This window comes from Seriola dumerili, unplaced genomic scaffold (assembly GCF_002260705.1).
Source record: "Seriola dumerili isolate Sdu_G_001 unplaced genomic scaffold, Sdu_1.0 BDQW01000110.1, whole genome shotgun sequence".
NCBI lineage: Eukaryota > Metazoa > Chordata > Actinopteri > Carangiformes > Carangidae > Seriola > Seriola dumerili.
The window spans coordinates 13,369,944-13,387,095 of NW_019174365.1; the positions used below are offsets into that span (position 1 = coordinate 13,369,944).

Genomic DNA, 17,152 nt, shown 5'->3' on the forward strand with positions numbered 1-17,152 from the left:
GATTAGATTACATTAGATTTTTACCAAACTTCGTTTTGTAAAAAATATATGAGAAGAATATTTACATAACTGGAAAAATAGTACAGATTTTTGAGGCTCGGTCACAAAACAGTTACTGTTAGTGTTTGTATCCAACTATACCTTATCTTATACAAATGTGTATACACGTGCGTTAGCATATTTGTGTGTGTTCATTTGTGAGAATTTAAGAAATCTGAAATTAGAAATGAAATATTTAATCTCTCATTTCTAATTTATTGAAATAATAATCTAAACTTGAACGGCAACTGTTTTTGTAAGTGTCAGGCACAAAACAAGGTTTTTTTTTATTCCTATGGCCTAACTAAACCTTTAGTTTGTCTCATATGTCATCATTTTTACATTTGACACTTTGACCGTTACAACGGTGAACCGGCACGGTGCCGGAATACTTCAAGAGGTCTGCGTGGAATCAGGTCTCTGGATTCAGGTTCTCAGAGAGCTCAGTGTTGTTGTCAGGAGCTGGAAGGCAGTGATACATTGTTAGGACATTCATTTTGTTCCAGGCTACAATCTGCCTGACTAACACAAACTACCACAGAGTGTAGGTCAGACCAGATGAACACCAAGGAAAAACAAAATACTTACAATTGGAAGGGTTCTCGGCTGAAATAAAAAGAAAATGAAAAATTAATCTCTGTACCACAGAACATCCAGTAGAAAAAATCCACAGTCATCATACTGTTTCTAAATGACTTTGAAGGGTTATTATCTAATCTTGTTGTTATTGGAGAACAGCACCGCTAACTAAGTGCGCTAAATCTGTGATAAACACACTCCATTTCCTACGGCTTCTTCACAATAAAAGCCCCTCGATGGTTTGCTGGTGGAAAACTTTCTATATTAACCAGCCCCAGCAGGAAATGTTTGGGTATAAGAAGCAGTGAAACAAAATTTAACAGAGCTTTAAACTAAATGCTAACATTAACATGCTAACATACTCACAATGACAATGTTAATATGCCGATGTTAACAGGTATAATGTTAACCATGTTCAATTAGTGGTACAAAGTTCAGCTGAGGTTGATATGAGTGTCATTAGTTCTGCAGGTATTAAAACAAATTAAAACTTTGATCTGATTGTGGTCCATCAAGTAGTTGTCAGGATATTTCAGTATGGGTCAAAGTGGTGGAACGACACAGAGACAGCATCATCGATAGAGTCGTGCTGCTTTCATGGCATGGAGTTTTCTCTTTGGCCATACACGTTGGGCCAAACCTAACCTGATGAGGAAGACCTCCCCTTGATTTGTGAAGCAGCATATTATATGCATATGAGGTCACTTTCAAACAGAATGAGGACTTTAGATTTCGTCTTTCGCCTGGTACAGTGCAGGTGACAGGAGGAAGGACTATAGCAATTAGTTTCAGTCTCTCACCTTTTTTCTTTTTGTAAACTAGGATCCCTGTGGCCGCTATGAACACGATAGCCACTGTGACCACTGCAGACAAAGTGACGAGGAGTGTTGGGACACTGGGATTCTTGACTGAACAAAACAACAGAAGACAAAGGGGTAAGAAATCAGATTCTGTATGTGAGATGCAAGAAGGGAGAATATTAGTTCACTGATAGCTACACACATCTAGTTACTATTTCCATCTGATGGTTTCCTGCTGTCTATTAAAACAGATAAGGTCGATGTAGATTAATTATTGCAGTTATTTATTAGTTGGTTTAAAGAGTTCCTTTGCAGAAAGCTCTCTAAGAACATGTTTTTTTTTCATAAACTACAAGTTCATTTGAAATCTTTTAGCCCGGATTCTGTAAAAATCGTGCTGGAAGAGCGAAGTAAGCAAGCAAACACTGACTATAGAGAATGGTCCCTTCAAATACTTTTTATACTGTTTAGTCTCATCTGTGACAGTGCATTGCACATACTGTATGTTCTATATGTAAAATCTTGGATAGATGTAATGATGTGAAAAAGCACATTAAAAGAGTAATAGTTTGAAGTAGTAAAGAATACAAATACACAAGTAAAGTACAATTACCTCAAAACTGTACTTATGGGAATAGTTTGACATGTTGGAAAATAAACTTATTTGCTTTCTTGTTGAGAGTTAGACTAGAAGAGTGATACAACTCTCATGTCTCTGGCACTGCCAAGAAGTCAGTGTTCCCACCCAGGAAATAGTCTGAAAGATAAACACCCCCGCAACACCGTATGTGTTGTTTTTACGCTTTTTACTTGCAGCTTAGAAAAACAATATATAAGGTCTTAACCAACGAGCTTAACAGGTGCTCGCAGGTGAATTTTGTGACCTTTGGACACAGCCAGACTAGCTGTTTACAGCTGTTTCCTGTCATTATGCTAAAATAAGCTGGCCGCTGGCTGTAGCTTCACGTTTATGGTACATACATAAAAGTGTTATCAACCTCACAACTCTCTGCAAGAAAGTAAATATTTCCCAAAATGTTTAACTGTTCCTTTAAGTATACTCGGTCTGAGTGAAAATTGAAAGGTGGCAGCAGATTCAGACTTCGAAACGTCATTACTGATGCTGAAGTGATGTTCGTTGCTTCTTGTATTATATATAAACAGTCCAGTTCGGTGTATGCAAAAAAGAAACGGATCAATTAAACATCTGACTAAGCAGAGTGATTGCATGTTTTCCGCCTGTCCTACTTACCCCAGTTAGTCTTGATCACGGCTGGGTCCAGCTTGATGACTATGTCATCCTCAACACCGGAGAGCTGAAAAACACACTCGTACCGCGGCCAGTCGTCAGGTTTGACCAGCGACAGATCGAGATCCACGCTCATCTGGAAGGTGTCGTCATGGTTGTGAAGGAGCTCGCTGTGGTCCACATGCTCGTGAAGATCCTCTCCATCCCTGCTCCAAAATATAACGGCCTTGCCAGGGTAGAAACCTGTAGCATGGCAGGTCACTGGAGACAAGGGAGTCTTCTGGAGGAGAGACAGCAACGGACGGTCTAGAGAAGGAGAAGGCAAGACACACCAAGAAAGGTGCTCATCTCATTTCCAGGTTATGAACATTTAATATGTTGCCACTCAAAGCTGAGGGCCTTCTCAGCCAAAAATGAGAGGGCAGTTTAACTTATTTCTAACTTTACTTAAACACCCAAATGTTGACAGCTAAATTTAAAAAGATTTGATCACGGATTCGAAAAGATTCAAATTCAATAAGAACATTTTATATTAGATTCTGGTGGATGTCCCTTCACACACGGTGAACCCCTTAGTCCAGAATGCAGCAGCTCATCTGGTTTTTGATCAGCCTAAAAGGTCATCGACCTCCACTGGCTACCCATGGCCACTTGAATCAAATTCAAGTCACTAATGCTGCCTTCAGAGTGACTTCTGGGTCTGCTCTTTGGATAAATGAGTAAATGTAAGGTAAATGTACATTTAGACTAGTTAGATTTTACCAACCCTAAACTCTGCTCATACCTGTTTTCTGCAGAGTGCTCTTCTGATATTTCAAACTGTTCTTCAGCGTCACAGGGCACTCCTGGTTCAAACGGTGATCCATGAATTCTAGCCAACCTTTGTCATTATTCCACTTATGTTGGGTTATAAGAAGTTCAGGTTTTAAAGCAATCCACCTCTGTGCATTCACGTCCAATGTTAAGATGTCTTCTCCTTCATAACTAACTAAATCAAAACCATTAACATCTCCAGTCTCATCATCCCATTCACAGCCATGCAACACCTGCAATACATGGATTCCTGGGAGAAATGAAAACACAAAATTGAAAAATTATAACATATTATAAATAATCATTTATAATAATAAATAACATTAGACAAATGAAAATTTCAACATGATAATGGAAAGTCATAGGATCACTAAAGGGTGGAGGTTGTTGTTACATGGTTGACATGCTGATGTACTGCGGTAAGCATATTGTCACAACACTTCTGGTTGCTGGTGTCTCATGTTTTGTTTTGCTAGAAGAACACAAGGTCAACCCCAGGTTTCTGTTCAGTCCTGTAGCCAGGCTGACAGACAGTCATAGCTCTATTAAGCCATCTATTCCTCCTCAGTAGTGACTTTATGAGTTTCTTTAGAAATACTATTAGAGGGAAAAAATCACCATAAAAAGTAGTTGCAAACCAGTTATTTGATTATTTGCATATAAATGGTCTGTTTGAAGATTTTCAATCAGGATTTAGAGTCCATCATAGCACAGTAACAGCTCTGGTTAAGGTTACCAATAATCTTGGAATGGCCTCAGACAATGGACTCGTCTCTATACTCGTCCTATTAGATCTTAGTGCTATATTTCCTTGTCCCCCCCCTTTTAGCAGTAAGAAGTGAAATATTTAGTAAATCAATACAAAAGTAAAACAAACCTCTGGTCTGGTTAAAGCGCCTCTTTAATATCTCAATTCTGTTCCTGCATCTCCGCTCTTGTTCCTCGGTGAACAATGTTTGTCTTTTCCAGTACTCCGGATCGTCTGCTGTGACTTGGTTCATCCAGACCTGTGTGGGTACTGTTCTCTTGGTGTTGCTGTAGTAGTGATCTGTTTGAATTCCATCAACAAGCATAACTGCCACAAAGTCTGGGAAGTTTGGGACCTCGGTGGATGCAGTGTAGACATGCTTCAGGGAGTGCAACACTGTAGGGAGAAGCAGTCACATAAAACTTTCAGACTTACAAATGGGTATTTTGGTACAGCATCTAATTACAGCAAGGCAAACTTAAAGATTTAGGGTTTAAATGTTACTAATGCTGACTGACAATGATTCTGAGCCCAGATTTGAATATTTTATTTTTCAATTAGAAGAGACCTCAGGTGATAATTGCACTTTAGTTATTTTATATTGTAGTCCTATATTTGGGCCCAGAAGGGACATTAGAAAGATTAAAGATTTATATAAAGTGTATGTCCTCTCAAGAAGCAGCAGCAAAATTTGACATTCCAAGTAGAACAAATTTTTCTTTTTCTTTTTGTTGTTTTTTAAATTACAATTTTTTTTATATACAGCTGAAATATGGTTGTCCTGTTTGTATGATTTTTTTATTGCCTATAATTCAAGTATAAACTTTCACAGAACCTGACATTTTTATTTTCAATTACTTTTTTCCTCCATCTTACTGTAAATACTCCGGCTTTAACAGGCATCACCGTCAGTGGGTGCAGCATTACACTGTACCCCTCTTGGACTTTTTACATAGATGAGGGGGCCAGAATATTAAACACACCACTCAATATAATCCAGTCCAGTTCAAGGTACAACACCGTCCCTGACTGTGGTGTCAGTAATTAACAAATGGTTCTATCAAAATCTCACAGTGAAAACGAAACCCATTATCATTTTCTTATAATTGTGTCCCAAGTTCAAATTGATGACAAACTTTTCAAAGAACAAAGGAATTTTTAAAATTTGAGACACACACAAACATTACACTTGTTTGTTTTAAACAAGTCACATATATAACAGCATACTAGCCTAAATGCATGCGTTGCCTACCAGTTAACCGGCACTAAGACTTTGATGAAATGACGCACTTCACTAGTTAAGCTAAATATGGCATCATTAAACTGCAGTTCCACATACTTAGTACTGATGATAGCAAGATGTTAAATGCGATCTTACCTGGAGATGCAACATGACATGAAAGCAGCAGCAAAAGTAGTTCCCACATCGCGGTTTGACAACTTGTAAAAAGAGCACAGAAAAATGAGTGAGGGAGATCTCGTGAAGACTAGCGCAGTATGAGGTTACAACAAGATGTAACCCTAGGGGCAAAATCCTGTCCAATAGAAATTCAGAAAAGTCTCACACGTCATATGTTACTAGGCGGATTTTATGAACTGAGGTTAATTCTGATACTGAAACTATGTTTAAACTATGTAACATATTGCATTTAGGAACACCACTTCCAGAGATCATTAAACTTAAATCTCACTATAAATTCATAGTATTATTAGAAGTAAGTACGTAAATAAAATTGTTTATCTGAATGTGACACCAAACGTGCTAACGTGATGACTCTTAAATACAGAAAGTGAAAGCTCACTCAGCAGCTGAGGAGATGGCTGTCTGTCAGAGTTGTTTTGCAAGTATTCAGAGACTCGTCTTCAGTTGAGCTGGCAACATTACGCGCGCATATGATATGACCATGATATTCTACGTTGTAGAACAAAATTGAAGGCATCAGAACTATGAAACAACATATGGAATTATGTTGTAAACTAAAATATATATTTCTTTAATTTAAAAACATATGTTTCATATTTTAGATTCTTCAAAGTATCCATCATTTACCTTGATGACAGCTTTGCACATATTGGCGCTATCTTAACCAGCTTCTTGAAGTAGTCACCTGGAACGCTTTTCAATTAACAGGTGTGCCCTGACAAAAGTTGATTAGTGGAATTCCTTGCCTTCCTAATGCATTTGAGATGATCAGTTGTGTTGTGTTGGTAGTGTTGGCATATGGTAAGTAACCCTATTGGACAACTGTCCTAATCAAGATTGTGTGAAGAACTGTTGAACCAAGTAATGAGAAATGACAGTCCATCATTACTTTAAGACATGAGGGTCAGTCAACCATCCCAGGAAAGGAAGACCAAGACTTACCTCTGCTGCAGAGGATAAATTCATTGGAGTTACCAGCCTCAGAAATTGCCAGTTAACAGTACCTCAGATTAGAGCTTACATGAATGCTTCACAGAGTTCAAGTAGCAGACAAATCTCAACATCAACTGAGATAGTGTGTATCAGGCCTTCACGGTCAAACTGATGTAAAGAAACCACTACTGATGGAGGCCAATAAGAAGAAGAGAAAAAACACAAGGAATGGACATTAGACCAATGGAAATCAGTACTTTAGTCTGATGAGTCCAAATGTGAGATTTTTGGTCCCAACCACTGTCCTTGTGAGATGCAAAAAAGGGGAACGGATGGTATCTGCATGTGTGGTACCCACCAAGAAGCATGGAGGAGGACATACGATGATGTGAGGGGGCTTTGCTGGTGATGCTGTTGGTGATTTATTACCAACATTAACCTAATATATAACCAGCATCACTACCAAAGCATTCTGCAATGATGTGCCATCCCATCTGGTTTGTGCTTAGTGGGACCATCATTTGTTTTTCAAAAGGACAAGGCTACGTAAGGCCGGTTTAACTAAGTAGTGAAGGAGTCACATGTCCTGGCCTCCACAATCACCGAACCTAGACCCAGTTGAGATGGTTTGGGATGAGGTGGACTGCAGAGTGAAAGAAAAGCAGCTCAACATCTATGGAAACTCCTTTAAGACTGTTGGAAAAACATTGCAGGTGGCCTCATGAAGCTTGTTGAGAGAATGCCAAATCCAAAATCTAAAACATTTTACTTTATTTACATTTTTTTTGTTTACTAAATAATTCTATTTGTCTTATTTCATTGCAGTGATGTCCTCAGCATTGTTCTACAATATTAGAAAAACAACCATTGAATTAGAAGGTGTGCTTAAATTTTTTACTGGTACTCTATATCCATGTATTTGGGATAATTGTCAGAAAGTAAATGAAAAAAGGCAAAGGGTTATGGCATGTAACAAGGGTCTTGGCTGTAATTGAATGTGCGTCATTGTGAATATGTTGGTGCTTTAACCAATCAGCCACGAAAAGCCCCTGTTTAATTGCCTAATTTGTCCACATCGATTACTAACGACATAAACTGGGCACCTTTGAGTGCATTTTTGGGACAATACAGAATTAATTTGGAATGCTGCAGCTATATTCATATCTCTGTGTGATGATATATCCACTGATGGTCACTGTTTTCTGCCCTTGCAGCTCAGGGGATGGCAGTGTTGGTTGGTTGGTCCAGACTCAATGTCTCAACATCTATCAGTAGATTACAATAAAAGTTGGTTCAGACACTCATTCTCCCCACAGGATAGGAAGTATGTGCAGTCATTGGTAATTTCAAATGCGTGTGTGGCTCTGCCCTGGTCAGTGTGGCTGACTTCATATTCTGTCAATAATGTGTAATTCAAACCTTTGAATTATGTGTATTCAGACGGTGAGATCGCTCACTGGAAAGCCTCCTCCTGACACCAACATTTTCATTTTGTATTAGCAGTGATTAATATCTGGAGAGGCTGGCTGACCTCCAACACGTCACACTGAGAACAAAAAGCAACACTGATGCATCAGCGTCACACTCGTCCTGGACTGACTTAGGTTTCACTTTGACTGGATGATTATTAAAACACACTGACCTGTAAATGCACAGTCCATTATAAATACATATGAAATATGATTGTCTTGTCCTTTCCTCCTTGGAAGAAGCAACAGTCCTGTTTATCTGATTTTTTTTTAATGCCTATAATTCAAGTATAACATTTTTAAGAACCTGGTATTTTCATATTCACATCAACCGTCAACTGAAATGTCAGCTTTTTTCCTCCACCGTACTGTGAATACTCCGGCTTGAACAGGCATCACAGTCAGTGGGTGCAGCATTACACTGTGCCCCTCTTGGATCTTTTACATAGATGAGGGGGCGGGAACATTAAACACACCTTCTCAATATTATCCAATCCAGTTCAAGGTGCAACACCGTCACCGACTGTGCTGTCAGTAATTAACAAATGGATTAATTTAAATCTCTGACAGTGAAAGTAAAAACTGACAACAGCTGACAACATTGAAAAGGCAGAGCTGTGTTGAACTACGTTAGACTGTGCAGGTGTAAGTAAAAAGTGGTCGCTATCTAGCATTAACTTACTATACATGTATATGTGTATATATGTGAGCACACACATATACACATATACACTCAGCCACAAAAACTGCAATAAACAGATGAACTGATTCCAGTCATTTTTATTCGTCCATTATGTTTGAACTTGACTGCAGCATTTCCCCTGCAGAATTCGAAACAGATTTTGAAACAGCATTAAGATCTTCAAGTTAGGAAATGAAAAGTATGGAGGTTGTATTTCAACAGTTAAATCAACAACAGCAAATCCAAACATTCTTGACAATAGTTTTCGTGGGTTTCAGGTTTACATCCGCTGTCGCTCACCAGCACGGAAACAAGTAACAGTAGTAGCGCCACAACTGTTTTGAGACGCGAGCTGAAGATCTGTCTGTGAAAACGACGTGGTTCATAAACGCAGACACAATTTGTCATCTGACCCCAACAGCTGTGTCTGAGATGATTCGCGCTTGGTGTGGAGGCTTGAATCATAACCATATCGCGTGTTACCTGCAGCTTCCCTCAACTCTTAAGGGGCTTATTGTTCAAGGGCTTTGGTTCAATGTTTGTTACCAAATATATAAAACTGGCGAATAATACGACACCAGGATAGTAGTGATCATTTGTATCTTCTGCAAGCAAGTTCAGTTATGAGACGATAAGAGACGCTAATATTGATTTTCCTTCACGTCTACGCGCTCGATTCTGTCCTCAGTCAGAAGACGAGGAGGTGACGGTGAGGAAACCACGGGTTAAAAGACATCAGGAGGGTTTCTGAGCTTTTTTTTACTTCAAGATAAAATAAAAAAGAAATAGTCATGGGAGTGTTTGGTTTACATGTAGCTGTAAAAATAGCTCACTCATGGAAAATCGATACGCCACCCAAATGCTACTGGAAAACGTAAGTGAAACGAATGGCGTGCTCCCCAACAGCGTGCACACGATATCCACTTCAAATGGACGAGTGCAGAACAAGGGAGCAAAGCATACATGCTGCTTATTCTCTATCGGCGTATTGCCTGTATATTGAGGCACACTTCCTTGGGGTGTTTAGCGAAACACACAATTTGCTTTAATAATTGCTGTGTTGGCTTTCCCAACAAACCGCTGCAGTGCAGACAACAGGAGAACCCATTAGTTAGGCCTATGTGTTGTTATGTTCGTGCAGTAGAAAAGGTTTAATCTTTGACCCTGAGCAACCATGAAACTCATGAACTCATAAAAAAGGAAATAATATGAGACTTTCATGAGCGTGAGGGTTTTGACCACCCAACTCACTGTCAGTCCTGACAGCTCACAGGAGAAGTTCATTTTGCAAATGCTACAGAATGCCTGTCTTATTTTCCAGCAGTCAGGTGGGAGTGACGCGGGCAGAGGCCAGGCCTCTCCTCTGACAGGGGTGTTTGTAGAAGCAGGACAGCTGGCTGAAGCGCCGGTCGCAGATGGAGCACCAGTACGGCCTCTCGCCGGTGTGCGTCCGCAGGTGCACCGTCAGGTTTCCCTTCTCCACGAAGCCGCGGCCGCAGTACGTGCAGGTGAACGGCTTCTCGCCCGTGTGGCTGCGGACGTGCCGCACCAGCGTCGCCCTCCTGCCGAAGCTCTTCCCGCAGACCGTGCAGCCGTACGGCCGCTCGCCCGAGTGGATCCTCATGTGCGTCCTCAGGTTCCCCCGCAGGGTGAAAGTCTGGCCGCAGACGCTGCAGCGGAACAGCGTTTCTCTGTGAACTCGGAGGTGGAGCTTCAGGTTCTCGGTGCGCTCCAGATGTTTCCCGCACACGCCGCAGTCTCTCAAATGTGCCGAAGTGTGAGTGAACAGGTAGCTCCTCCTCTGGAAGGACTCGCCGCAAACTTGACAGGTAAACACCGGTGGGAGCTGATGTGAAGGTTTGTGCTCCTGCGACAGATCAGCGGAGCTCTCCACTTTCCTGCTCGGAGGTGAGCTCGGACCTTCTGTCTCTCCCGTCTCCTCTGGTTTCCAGAGTCCTGCAGCCTCTCTCCAGTAGTCTCCACTGTCTTCAGTGTCAGAGCCCTCAGCCAGGAGCCGGCCATCACCCGCTGCCTCTGCACCACCGGCTGGATCAACGTGACTCTCACCATTCTCACCACCAGCCTCTGTTTTAACGTGAGCAATCGAGGTCCCGACGTTGGTCTGATCCATACTGCCGGCCTGGTCCATCTGGGCGCACAGGATCTGGTCTTCAGGGCAGTTTTTTATCCAGGAGGAAGCCTGCAGAGGGTCTGAAGGGAGGCAGAGGATCACAGAAAAAACGAATTAAATTGTTGATCTTTTTTTATACAAAAAATAAAACACAAATCTTAATACTTCAGTTGCTTTTAGTTTGTCTCCATCTATTTCTCAACAAGTGCACAAACACACAACTGTTAATAGTATTTTTGTTCGTCCAACAAACAGTGTTCCTCTCATAAACGTGAGCCCTATAGGTAAACTGGGAGCAGTGTTCTTGTAGAAGAGGACTTTTACAAACAGGTGAAACCAGTCTGTCTTCAGGTCCATGCGTCAGGTTCAGTGTCGTGTTTTAACTTCTGGTTCTGCTGCTGAAAAACTGGATCTGTAAATTCACCTTAATTCACCTTCGAATTTTTAAGGATCTGCACACACCCTGTGAATAATCCCCGCTTAATGTAAAGGCAGTGGTGGAAAGTAACTGAGTACAAGCGAGTACAACCATTAAGGGTTCAGGTACTGTACCTGTACTTCACTTGATTTTTTTCAGTGACTCTAAAGTCCACTTCACTTCAAAAGGAAGATACTGGACTCTTTCCTACACTACATTTATTTCACACGTACAGGTTCAAGCTACTTTGCAGATGATTTTGTTTTTGCAAACTGGTGGATATGGTGCATCGTTATATGTGAACCTCTCCAAACAGATTTGAAACTGTTAAAACCAGCTTCATTTTAGCTGTCAATGACATTACAATGATCCTTACATGTCAATGCATCAGTATTTTTAAAATCAGTAATAAAATATATAATAATATAACAATCACAAAGGCCATCTTCCTGCATTATGAGTAGAGCTGTACCAATAAACCGGCCAGGTTCATATACTGATAGAAGCTAAATACATCAGTACATGTATGTCATGTATGTTTACTTTTGATACGTTTTGTTGGTATTACCTGTGTACTTACATGGATCGATAAATCAAGCTGCAGATATATTGGCATCAGTGTATATGTTGGTCAACAGGTAGGAAGAAATTTCTGGACAAAAATGCCGAACAGTGTTTGTGGTCATTTAGTAACAATGTGATGTTAAAGTAGACTGTCCACCAGAGGGCACTGACAAGTTTATTTTTACTGTCAAATGTTCTACTCGGTGTCCATATCACATCCATAGTAAGATGGTTTATTTTAAGGCTATCTTGTTGGACTTGTTGTAGCAACAGAAAATCATTTAGTACATGTGCTGTAGAGCTGGATCAATAATTTGGCTGGATCAATATATCAGCCAATATCAAGTGACTGCATATATTGATAGGGCTGTAAATATCGGCCGTCAGTCAGAATTGTTATAAGCTTTTTAAAAACTTTGTTAAAAAAAATAATGATAAGAGAATCAGTCTGAAAATACAACAGGCTATGAGTCGCCATGGCAACAACTACAGGGGATTGAAATAAACAAAAAATAATGAACAGTTTTTTTGTCTTTAGTAAATCACTTTGTAACTTTGTTGAGAAAAGCTCTATATAAATAAAGTTTATTATTTAAAATAATGGAATATTTTTACACTGTGGTACTTCTCCCTAAGGACCTGAACACTCCCTCCACCACTGTGTAAAGGGAGACACCAACAGACCTGCTGCCCGGTTCCAGCTGCTCTCCTCGGACCTCAGGCTGTCCAGTTGTCGCCGCTGGCGGTCAATCTGCTCCCGGTACCGAGCCACAGTTCTCCCGAACACCCCGAGGATGTCGTCCACCGCCGCGGTCAGCCGCTCGTTGAGGAACATCCGCAGGCTCTCCATCTCTGCCAGCGGGCCGCTCGGAAGCTCCGCTCCGCCGCAGCCGTCCACCGCTCCGGGAGGGAAGGACGGAGAGCAGCGCGGGGGCAACATCGGCTGGTCCGCGGACATGTTATTTTAATTTCCCCCGCGAAACACTAAATCCCTCCAGGCAATATTGCTGACAATGAAAAAGCCCCCGACAGATTGGCATTAAAGTAATAAACTGCTCCTGGATGAAAAGTAAACAAAACAGCTGAGGCCCACTCACAGGAAGACGTCGGGGGGAAACAATGGCTCCTCGTCAAAAGTTCCGGGTGAACAAAACGTTTAATTGTGGTGGAGGAAGAGTCCATAACTTTTTACCACTCTGTAAAAATAGTCTGTTAGGGGAATAAAAAGTACTTTAAATTTTAGCTTATGTAAAAGTACAAAGCTATCACCAGAAAATCGAATCAAAAGTAAAAATACAATTAAAAATGATTGCTGATGCATTAACACAGTAAGCAGCAGTTTAAGATTCAACTACACTGTGAAACATTATACATGAATCTAGTGGAATTAAATCATCTTTTCTCATTAACTTAATGTAAATGTGCAAATTATGTTCATTTCAAGTTAATTCAACTTCACATAGTTTTAACTTTCAGACTTTAAAATATAAACATATATAAACTTACAAACATGAGTAGTTATTAGTTCATATTTTTGAATATAAAATATGTTTTGAATGAAAGAACTGTCGAGACATTACTCAAATCATGACATGAACTTTCTAAGGAAACAAAACTTAGAATAATAACAGTCATGATAAAACATTGCTAAAACACAAACTTGAAATGATTTAGAGTGTACTTTAAGTTGGAGTTAAAAATACAATATTTGTATCTAACATTGTGACTGAAGTAGATGCACTTTAGCGCTGTAATTAAGTACAGTGCTTGAGTAAATGTACTTAGTTGCTTTTCACCACTGTTTGGATCCATTACTGAAGGTAAAGATACCACTTAAAGGATGTAAATACTTAATTACAAGTACAAGTCTTGAAGGCCACATCCTACCTACAGAAGTATAAAATGTACTTCACATATCAGAAGGAAAAGTACTTGTTCTTACTTTGTCATTCTGCCTAACATTATTAGACTGTTACGACTGACTGTGATATGTTCATGGAGAACAACCATAAACACAAATGACACACATTTATGGAGAAAAGAAAAAGTGTCCGGGGTTTAAATGGTGTCAATATCTAAAAGGAGATGGGGACAGTGGAAGAAGATGACAAACAGATGTAAAAACCCAGAGTAATGTTGTTAAAATATTTCCACTGAGCATTGCACTTGACCACAAACATTCATTCCATGTACTTTTAATGGTACCACTTTGTAGCTGCTTACGAACACAGAGTAATGGGACGTCTCAACCACAAAGTGGCACTAAAGTCAAGTTAATGTAAACAGCCTGGAAGGTCTGCTGTGTCTCCATTCCTCAAATGAACCTTTTCAACTTTCAAAAGACTTTTATTCTTGTCATGCTGACAACATAATTTAAAACTGGTGAATGCAGCACTTCAAAGCTGAAAGAATAACGTCTTCCCCTGATGAACTGAATTTTTTTAAGATGACAGTATTCTGGACCAAAACTCAAATATAAAAGACAAAAAGGCTCCTCTTATGTTCAGTAGTACTGAAGCATTAAGGTTCATTTTTAAAATAGAAAGAGAGAAATTTCAAAATATAAATCAAGCATGATTGATGCAAAGGAAATAAACTCCACCGTGTCGGTTGCTGCTCCTGTTGGTTATCCTTAGATTGGATGAAACTGGACTTCAGTGTTTCACTTCCCTCTCTCAGCACAGTGACCATGGAAACAGACAAGCATCACTGCTGAACCATGGCAACAGACAAGTTTCAGTACTAAAGATAAAAAAGATGTTGAAAGTGGCAGTAAGTGTGACATGAATTTGAATTTTACCAAACTACAAAATTCTTCTTGGTTTTAAGTCATATATAGTAAAGTTGATATTTAAAAACAAGTCCCTGATATGAAGACTAACAATTAAGCTTCACATGTTAGATGATATGTTGAGGACAGCTACAGTTCACTGACTCTGTGTGTTTGCATATGTGTCCTGCCTCTCTGCTCCCAGCCGTTAAGAGGCCAGTGTTGATCAGTGGCTGTCCAGGCCTTTCAGAGCCACTGACACGCCGGCAGCACAATGATGATGTCTCTGACTCTACTGCTGGCCACCCTGGGGCTCCTTGTTCAGGGTGAGACTCTCTTGTGAAAACTTTGCTTCAGGATGCAACCAGGTTCACCACAATGATGTTCTGCTGTGATGGAGAAACACTCAAACAAGCAGCATTGACCTTCTTCCATCTGTTCTCCATGTTAAAGAAATCATCCTCTTCTGTTTGGATGTTGATCATCTTTCTCCAAGCTGGATTTGTCTCAATAACCCTTCTCCTCTTCTTCATGTTTTCCAGGTTCATCAGGAGAAATCACTGTGACTCAGTCTCCTGGATCTCAGTCTGTTGTTCCAGGACAGACTGTCTCTATCAGATGTCAAACCAGTTCAGATGTTAGTAGCTTCCTCAACTGGTACCTTCAGAAACCTGGAGAAGCTCCTAAACTCCTGATTTATGGTGATACAACCCGTGAATCTGGAGTTCCAGATCGTTTTAGTGGAAGTGGAACTGACCCTGACTTCACTCTGACCATCAGTGGAGTTCAGGCTGAAGATTCAGGAGTTTACTACTGTCAGAGTGCACATGTTATCAACAGTCTGTGGGTGTTCACACAGTGAAAAAGCGTCGTACAAAAACCTCCCTCAGGCTGCAGAGGAACTGATCTGACTCAACAGCTGCACTGAAAGTAAAACACTGGAGGTTTGACTGCAACATGTTCTCATGCTGTTGAAAAGTTTCATCTGATAGAAAATCTGTATTTATTTCATTTACTATAAAACATGATGAAATATTTTACTTTTTACACACACACACAACACACACACAACACACACACAACACCACACACACACACACACACACACACACACACAACACAACACACACACTCACACACACACCACACACAACACACACACACACACACACCACACACACACACACACACACACAACACAGGTTTCTTCTGTAGTAACTGATTTTAACCTCCATGTAACATTCATTAATTTGGATCCCTCAGCAAGACTTTACTGTGCCCCCCTGCATTGCAGTCAGTTTCACAACCATGTTCAAAACACTCACACAGAAACTGCATTAGCTTTTCTTTGAGATTATATTTTCTTTTAAAAGAAAATAACCCACAACATTAAAAACCGTATTAGAAACAAATGACATAAAATTGAATCATATATACAATATAAATAAGCCATTGCACAATATAAAATATTAAAGAAACCAATGAAGACAGTAAGACTTATTGCACGAGCAAAAAATATTAACTGCAAATGCAATATGAATAATGTAGTTGCATAATGTGTTCTACAGCACACATGGGCAAGTTTTGTCTGGTGCTGACAATCCGCCAGTGTCTCGCTTTCACATTGAGTCGTCAAGCCCTCTGTGTTCATGTCTGCCAAGGGGGAAGGTCTGTATAGTGGCCCTACCCGAGCCATTAGGTGATCACATGCTTTTGTTTTTCATTTGGTAGGTGAATCTAGTACTGACACAGACTTACTGAACTCAGGGAAACAGCTGTATTCACCACGTGTCCATTTGTATTTTATGTAATCAGATATATTTGAATTTTATTATTATGTGTGTCTTTAGATTTCACCTGGAAATAGGTCTAAAATCTCTCTAGTTTTGCTCTGCTTCACTATCTCAATATTGATTTTGAGACATGTAATGTTCAGATGTTGTAGTAATGGTGTAGTAGAGGTTGTGGCTGGCACTGCAGCCAGGGAGGGGGACCGGGGGGCGTCAGGAACCAAGAAAAAAAGGCCTCTCCATTATTTAATAGACTTTCGTATGTAGTTGTGTTGTTATGTGGGCTTATGTTAATATTTAGAAATAATAGTTTTAAAAAGTATAAGTAAATAGTAAAAGTTCAACATTTTGATTTTTTTTCTTCCCCCATTTGCAGCGCCCCCTATGTATGACGGCGCCCCCAGCATTCTCCTATACTGCCTGTGTCATGGGCCGTCGCTGACTGTGACACAGGTGAGCAACACAAAAAGTAGAGTCATCCCACAAAGAAAAGAAATCACAACCTAGTTGCTTTGCAAAGTTCAAAGTTACAAAGTGAAGAATTATTTTATGTAAAAACACTTTGTTCTTTTACAATTGTTACACAAAGTTAATGGTTTTCATTCATCTCCATGAGGATGATTGAAAGAGTCAGTGTTCCAGCAGCGAGGAGGACACAGCATGATATGTTGAGGACAGCTACAGTTCACTGACTCTGTGTGTTTGCATATGTGTCCTGCCTCTCTGCTCCCAGCCGTTAAGAGG

The 17,152-nt window shown here is 40.1% G+C and overlaps 2 protein-coding genes and 1 gene segment (V, D, J or C); 1 reads left to right on the top strand and 2 right to left on the bottom strand.

Annotated features, from left to right (window-relative positions):
• Positions 1–5,738, bottom strand: LOC111223326 (class I histocompatibility antigen, F10 alpha chain-like). Its single transcript, XM_022747430.1, has 7 exons — positions 5,607–5,738; positions 4,358–4,624; positions 3,452–3,730; positions 2,671–2,973; positions 1,419–1,526; positions 628–645; positions 1–501 (listed from the first exon to the last, which is right to left on the bottom strand). The coding sequence occupies exons 1-7, from the start codon at positions 5,653–5,655 to the stop codon at positions 452–454; spliced, it is 1,074 nt and encodes a 357-aa protein (XP_022603151.1). The 5' UTR covers positions 5,656–5,738; the 3' UTR covers positions 1–451.
• Positions 5,739–8,817: 3,079 nt separating this feature from the next.
• Positions 8,818–12,941, bottom strand: LOC111223325 (zinc finger protein 771-like). Its single transcript, XM_022747429.1, has 2 exons — positions 12,533–12,941; positions 8,818–10,946 (listed from the first exon to the last, which is right to left on the bottom strand). Exons 1-2 carry the CDS (start codon positions 12,804–12,806, stop codon positions 10,060–10,062), a joined length of 1,161 nt encoding a protein of 386 aa, XP_022603150.1. The 5' UTR covers positions 12,807–12,941; the 3' UTR covers positions 8,818–10,059.
• A 1,889-nt stretch (positions 12,942–14,830) lies between these two features.
• Positions 14,831–15,495, top strand: LOC111223337. The segment is given in 2 exon segments: positions 14,831–14,944; positions 15,161–15,495. Coding segments are annotated over 2 exon segments (372 nt in total).
• The last annotated feature ends 1,657 nt before the right edge of the window (positions 15,496–17,152 follow it).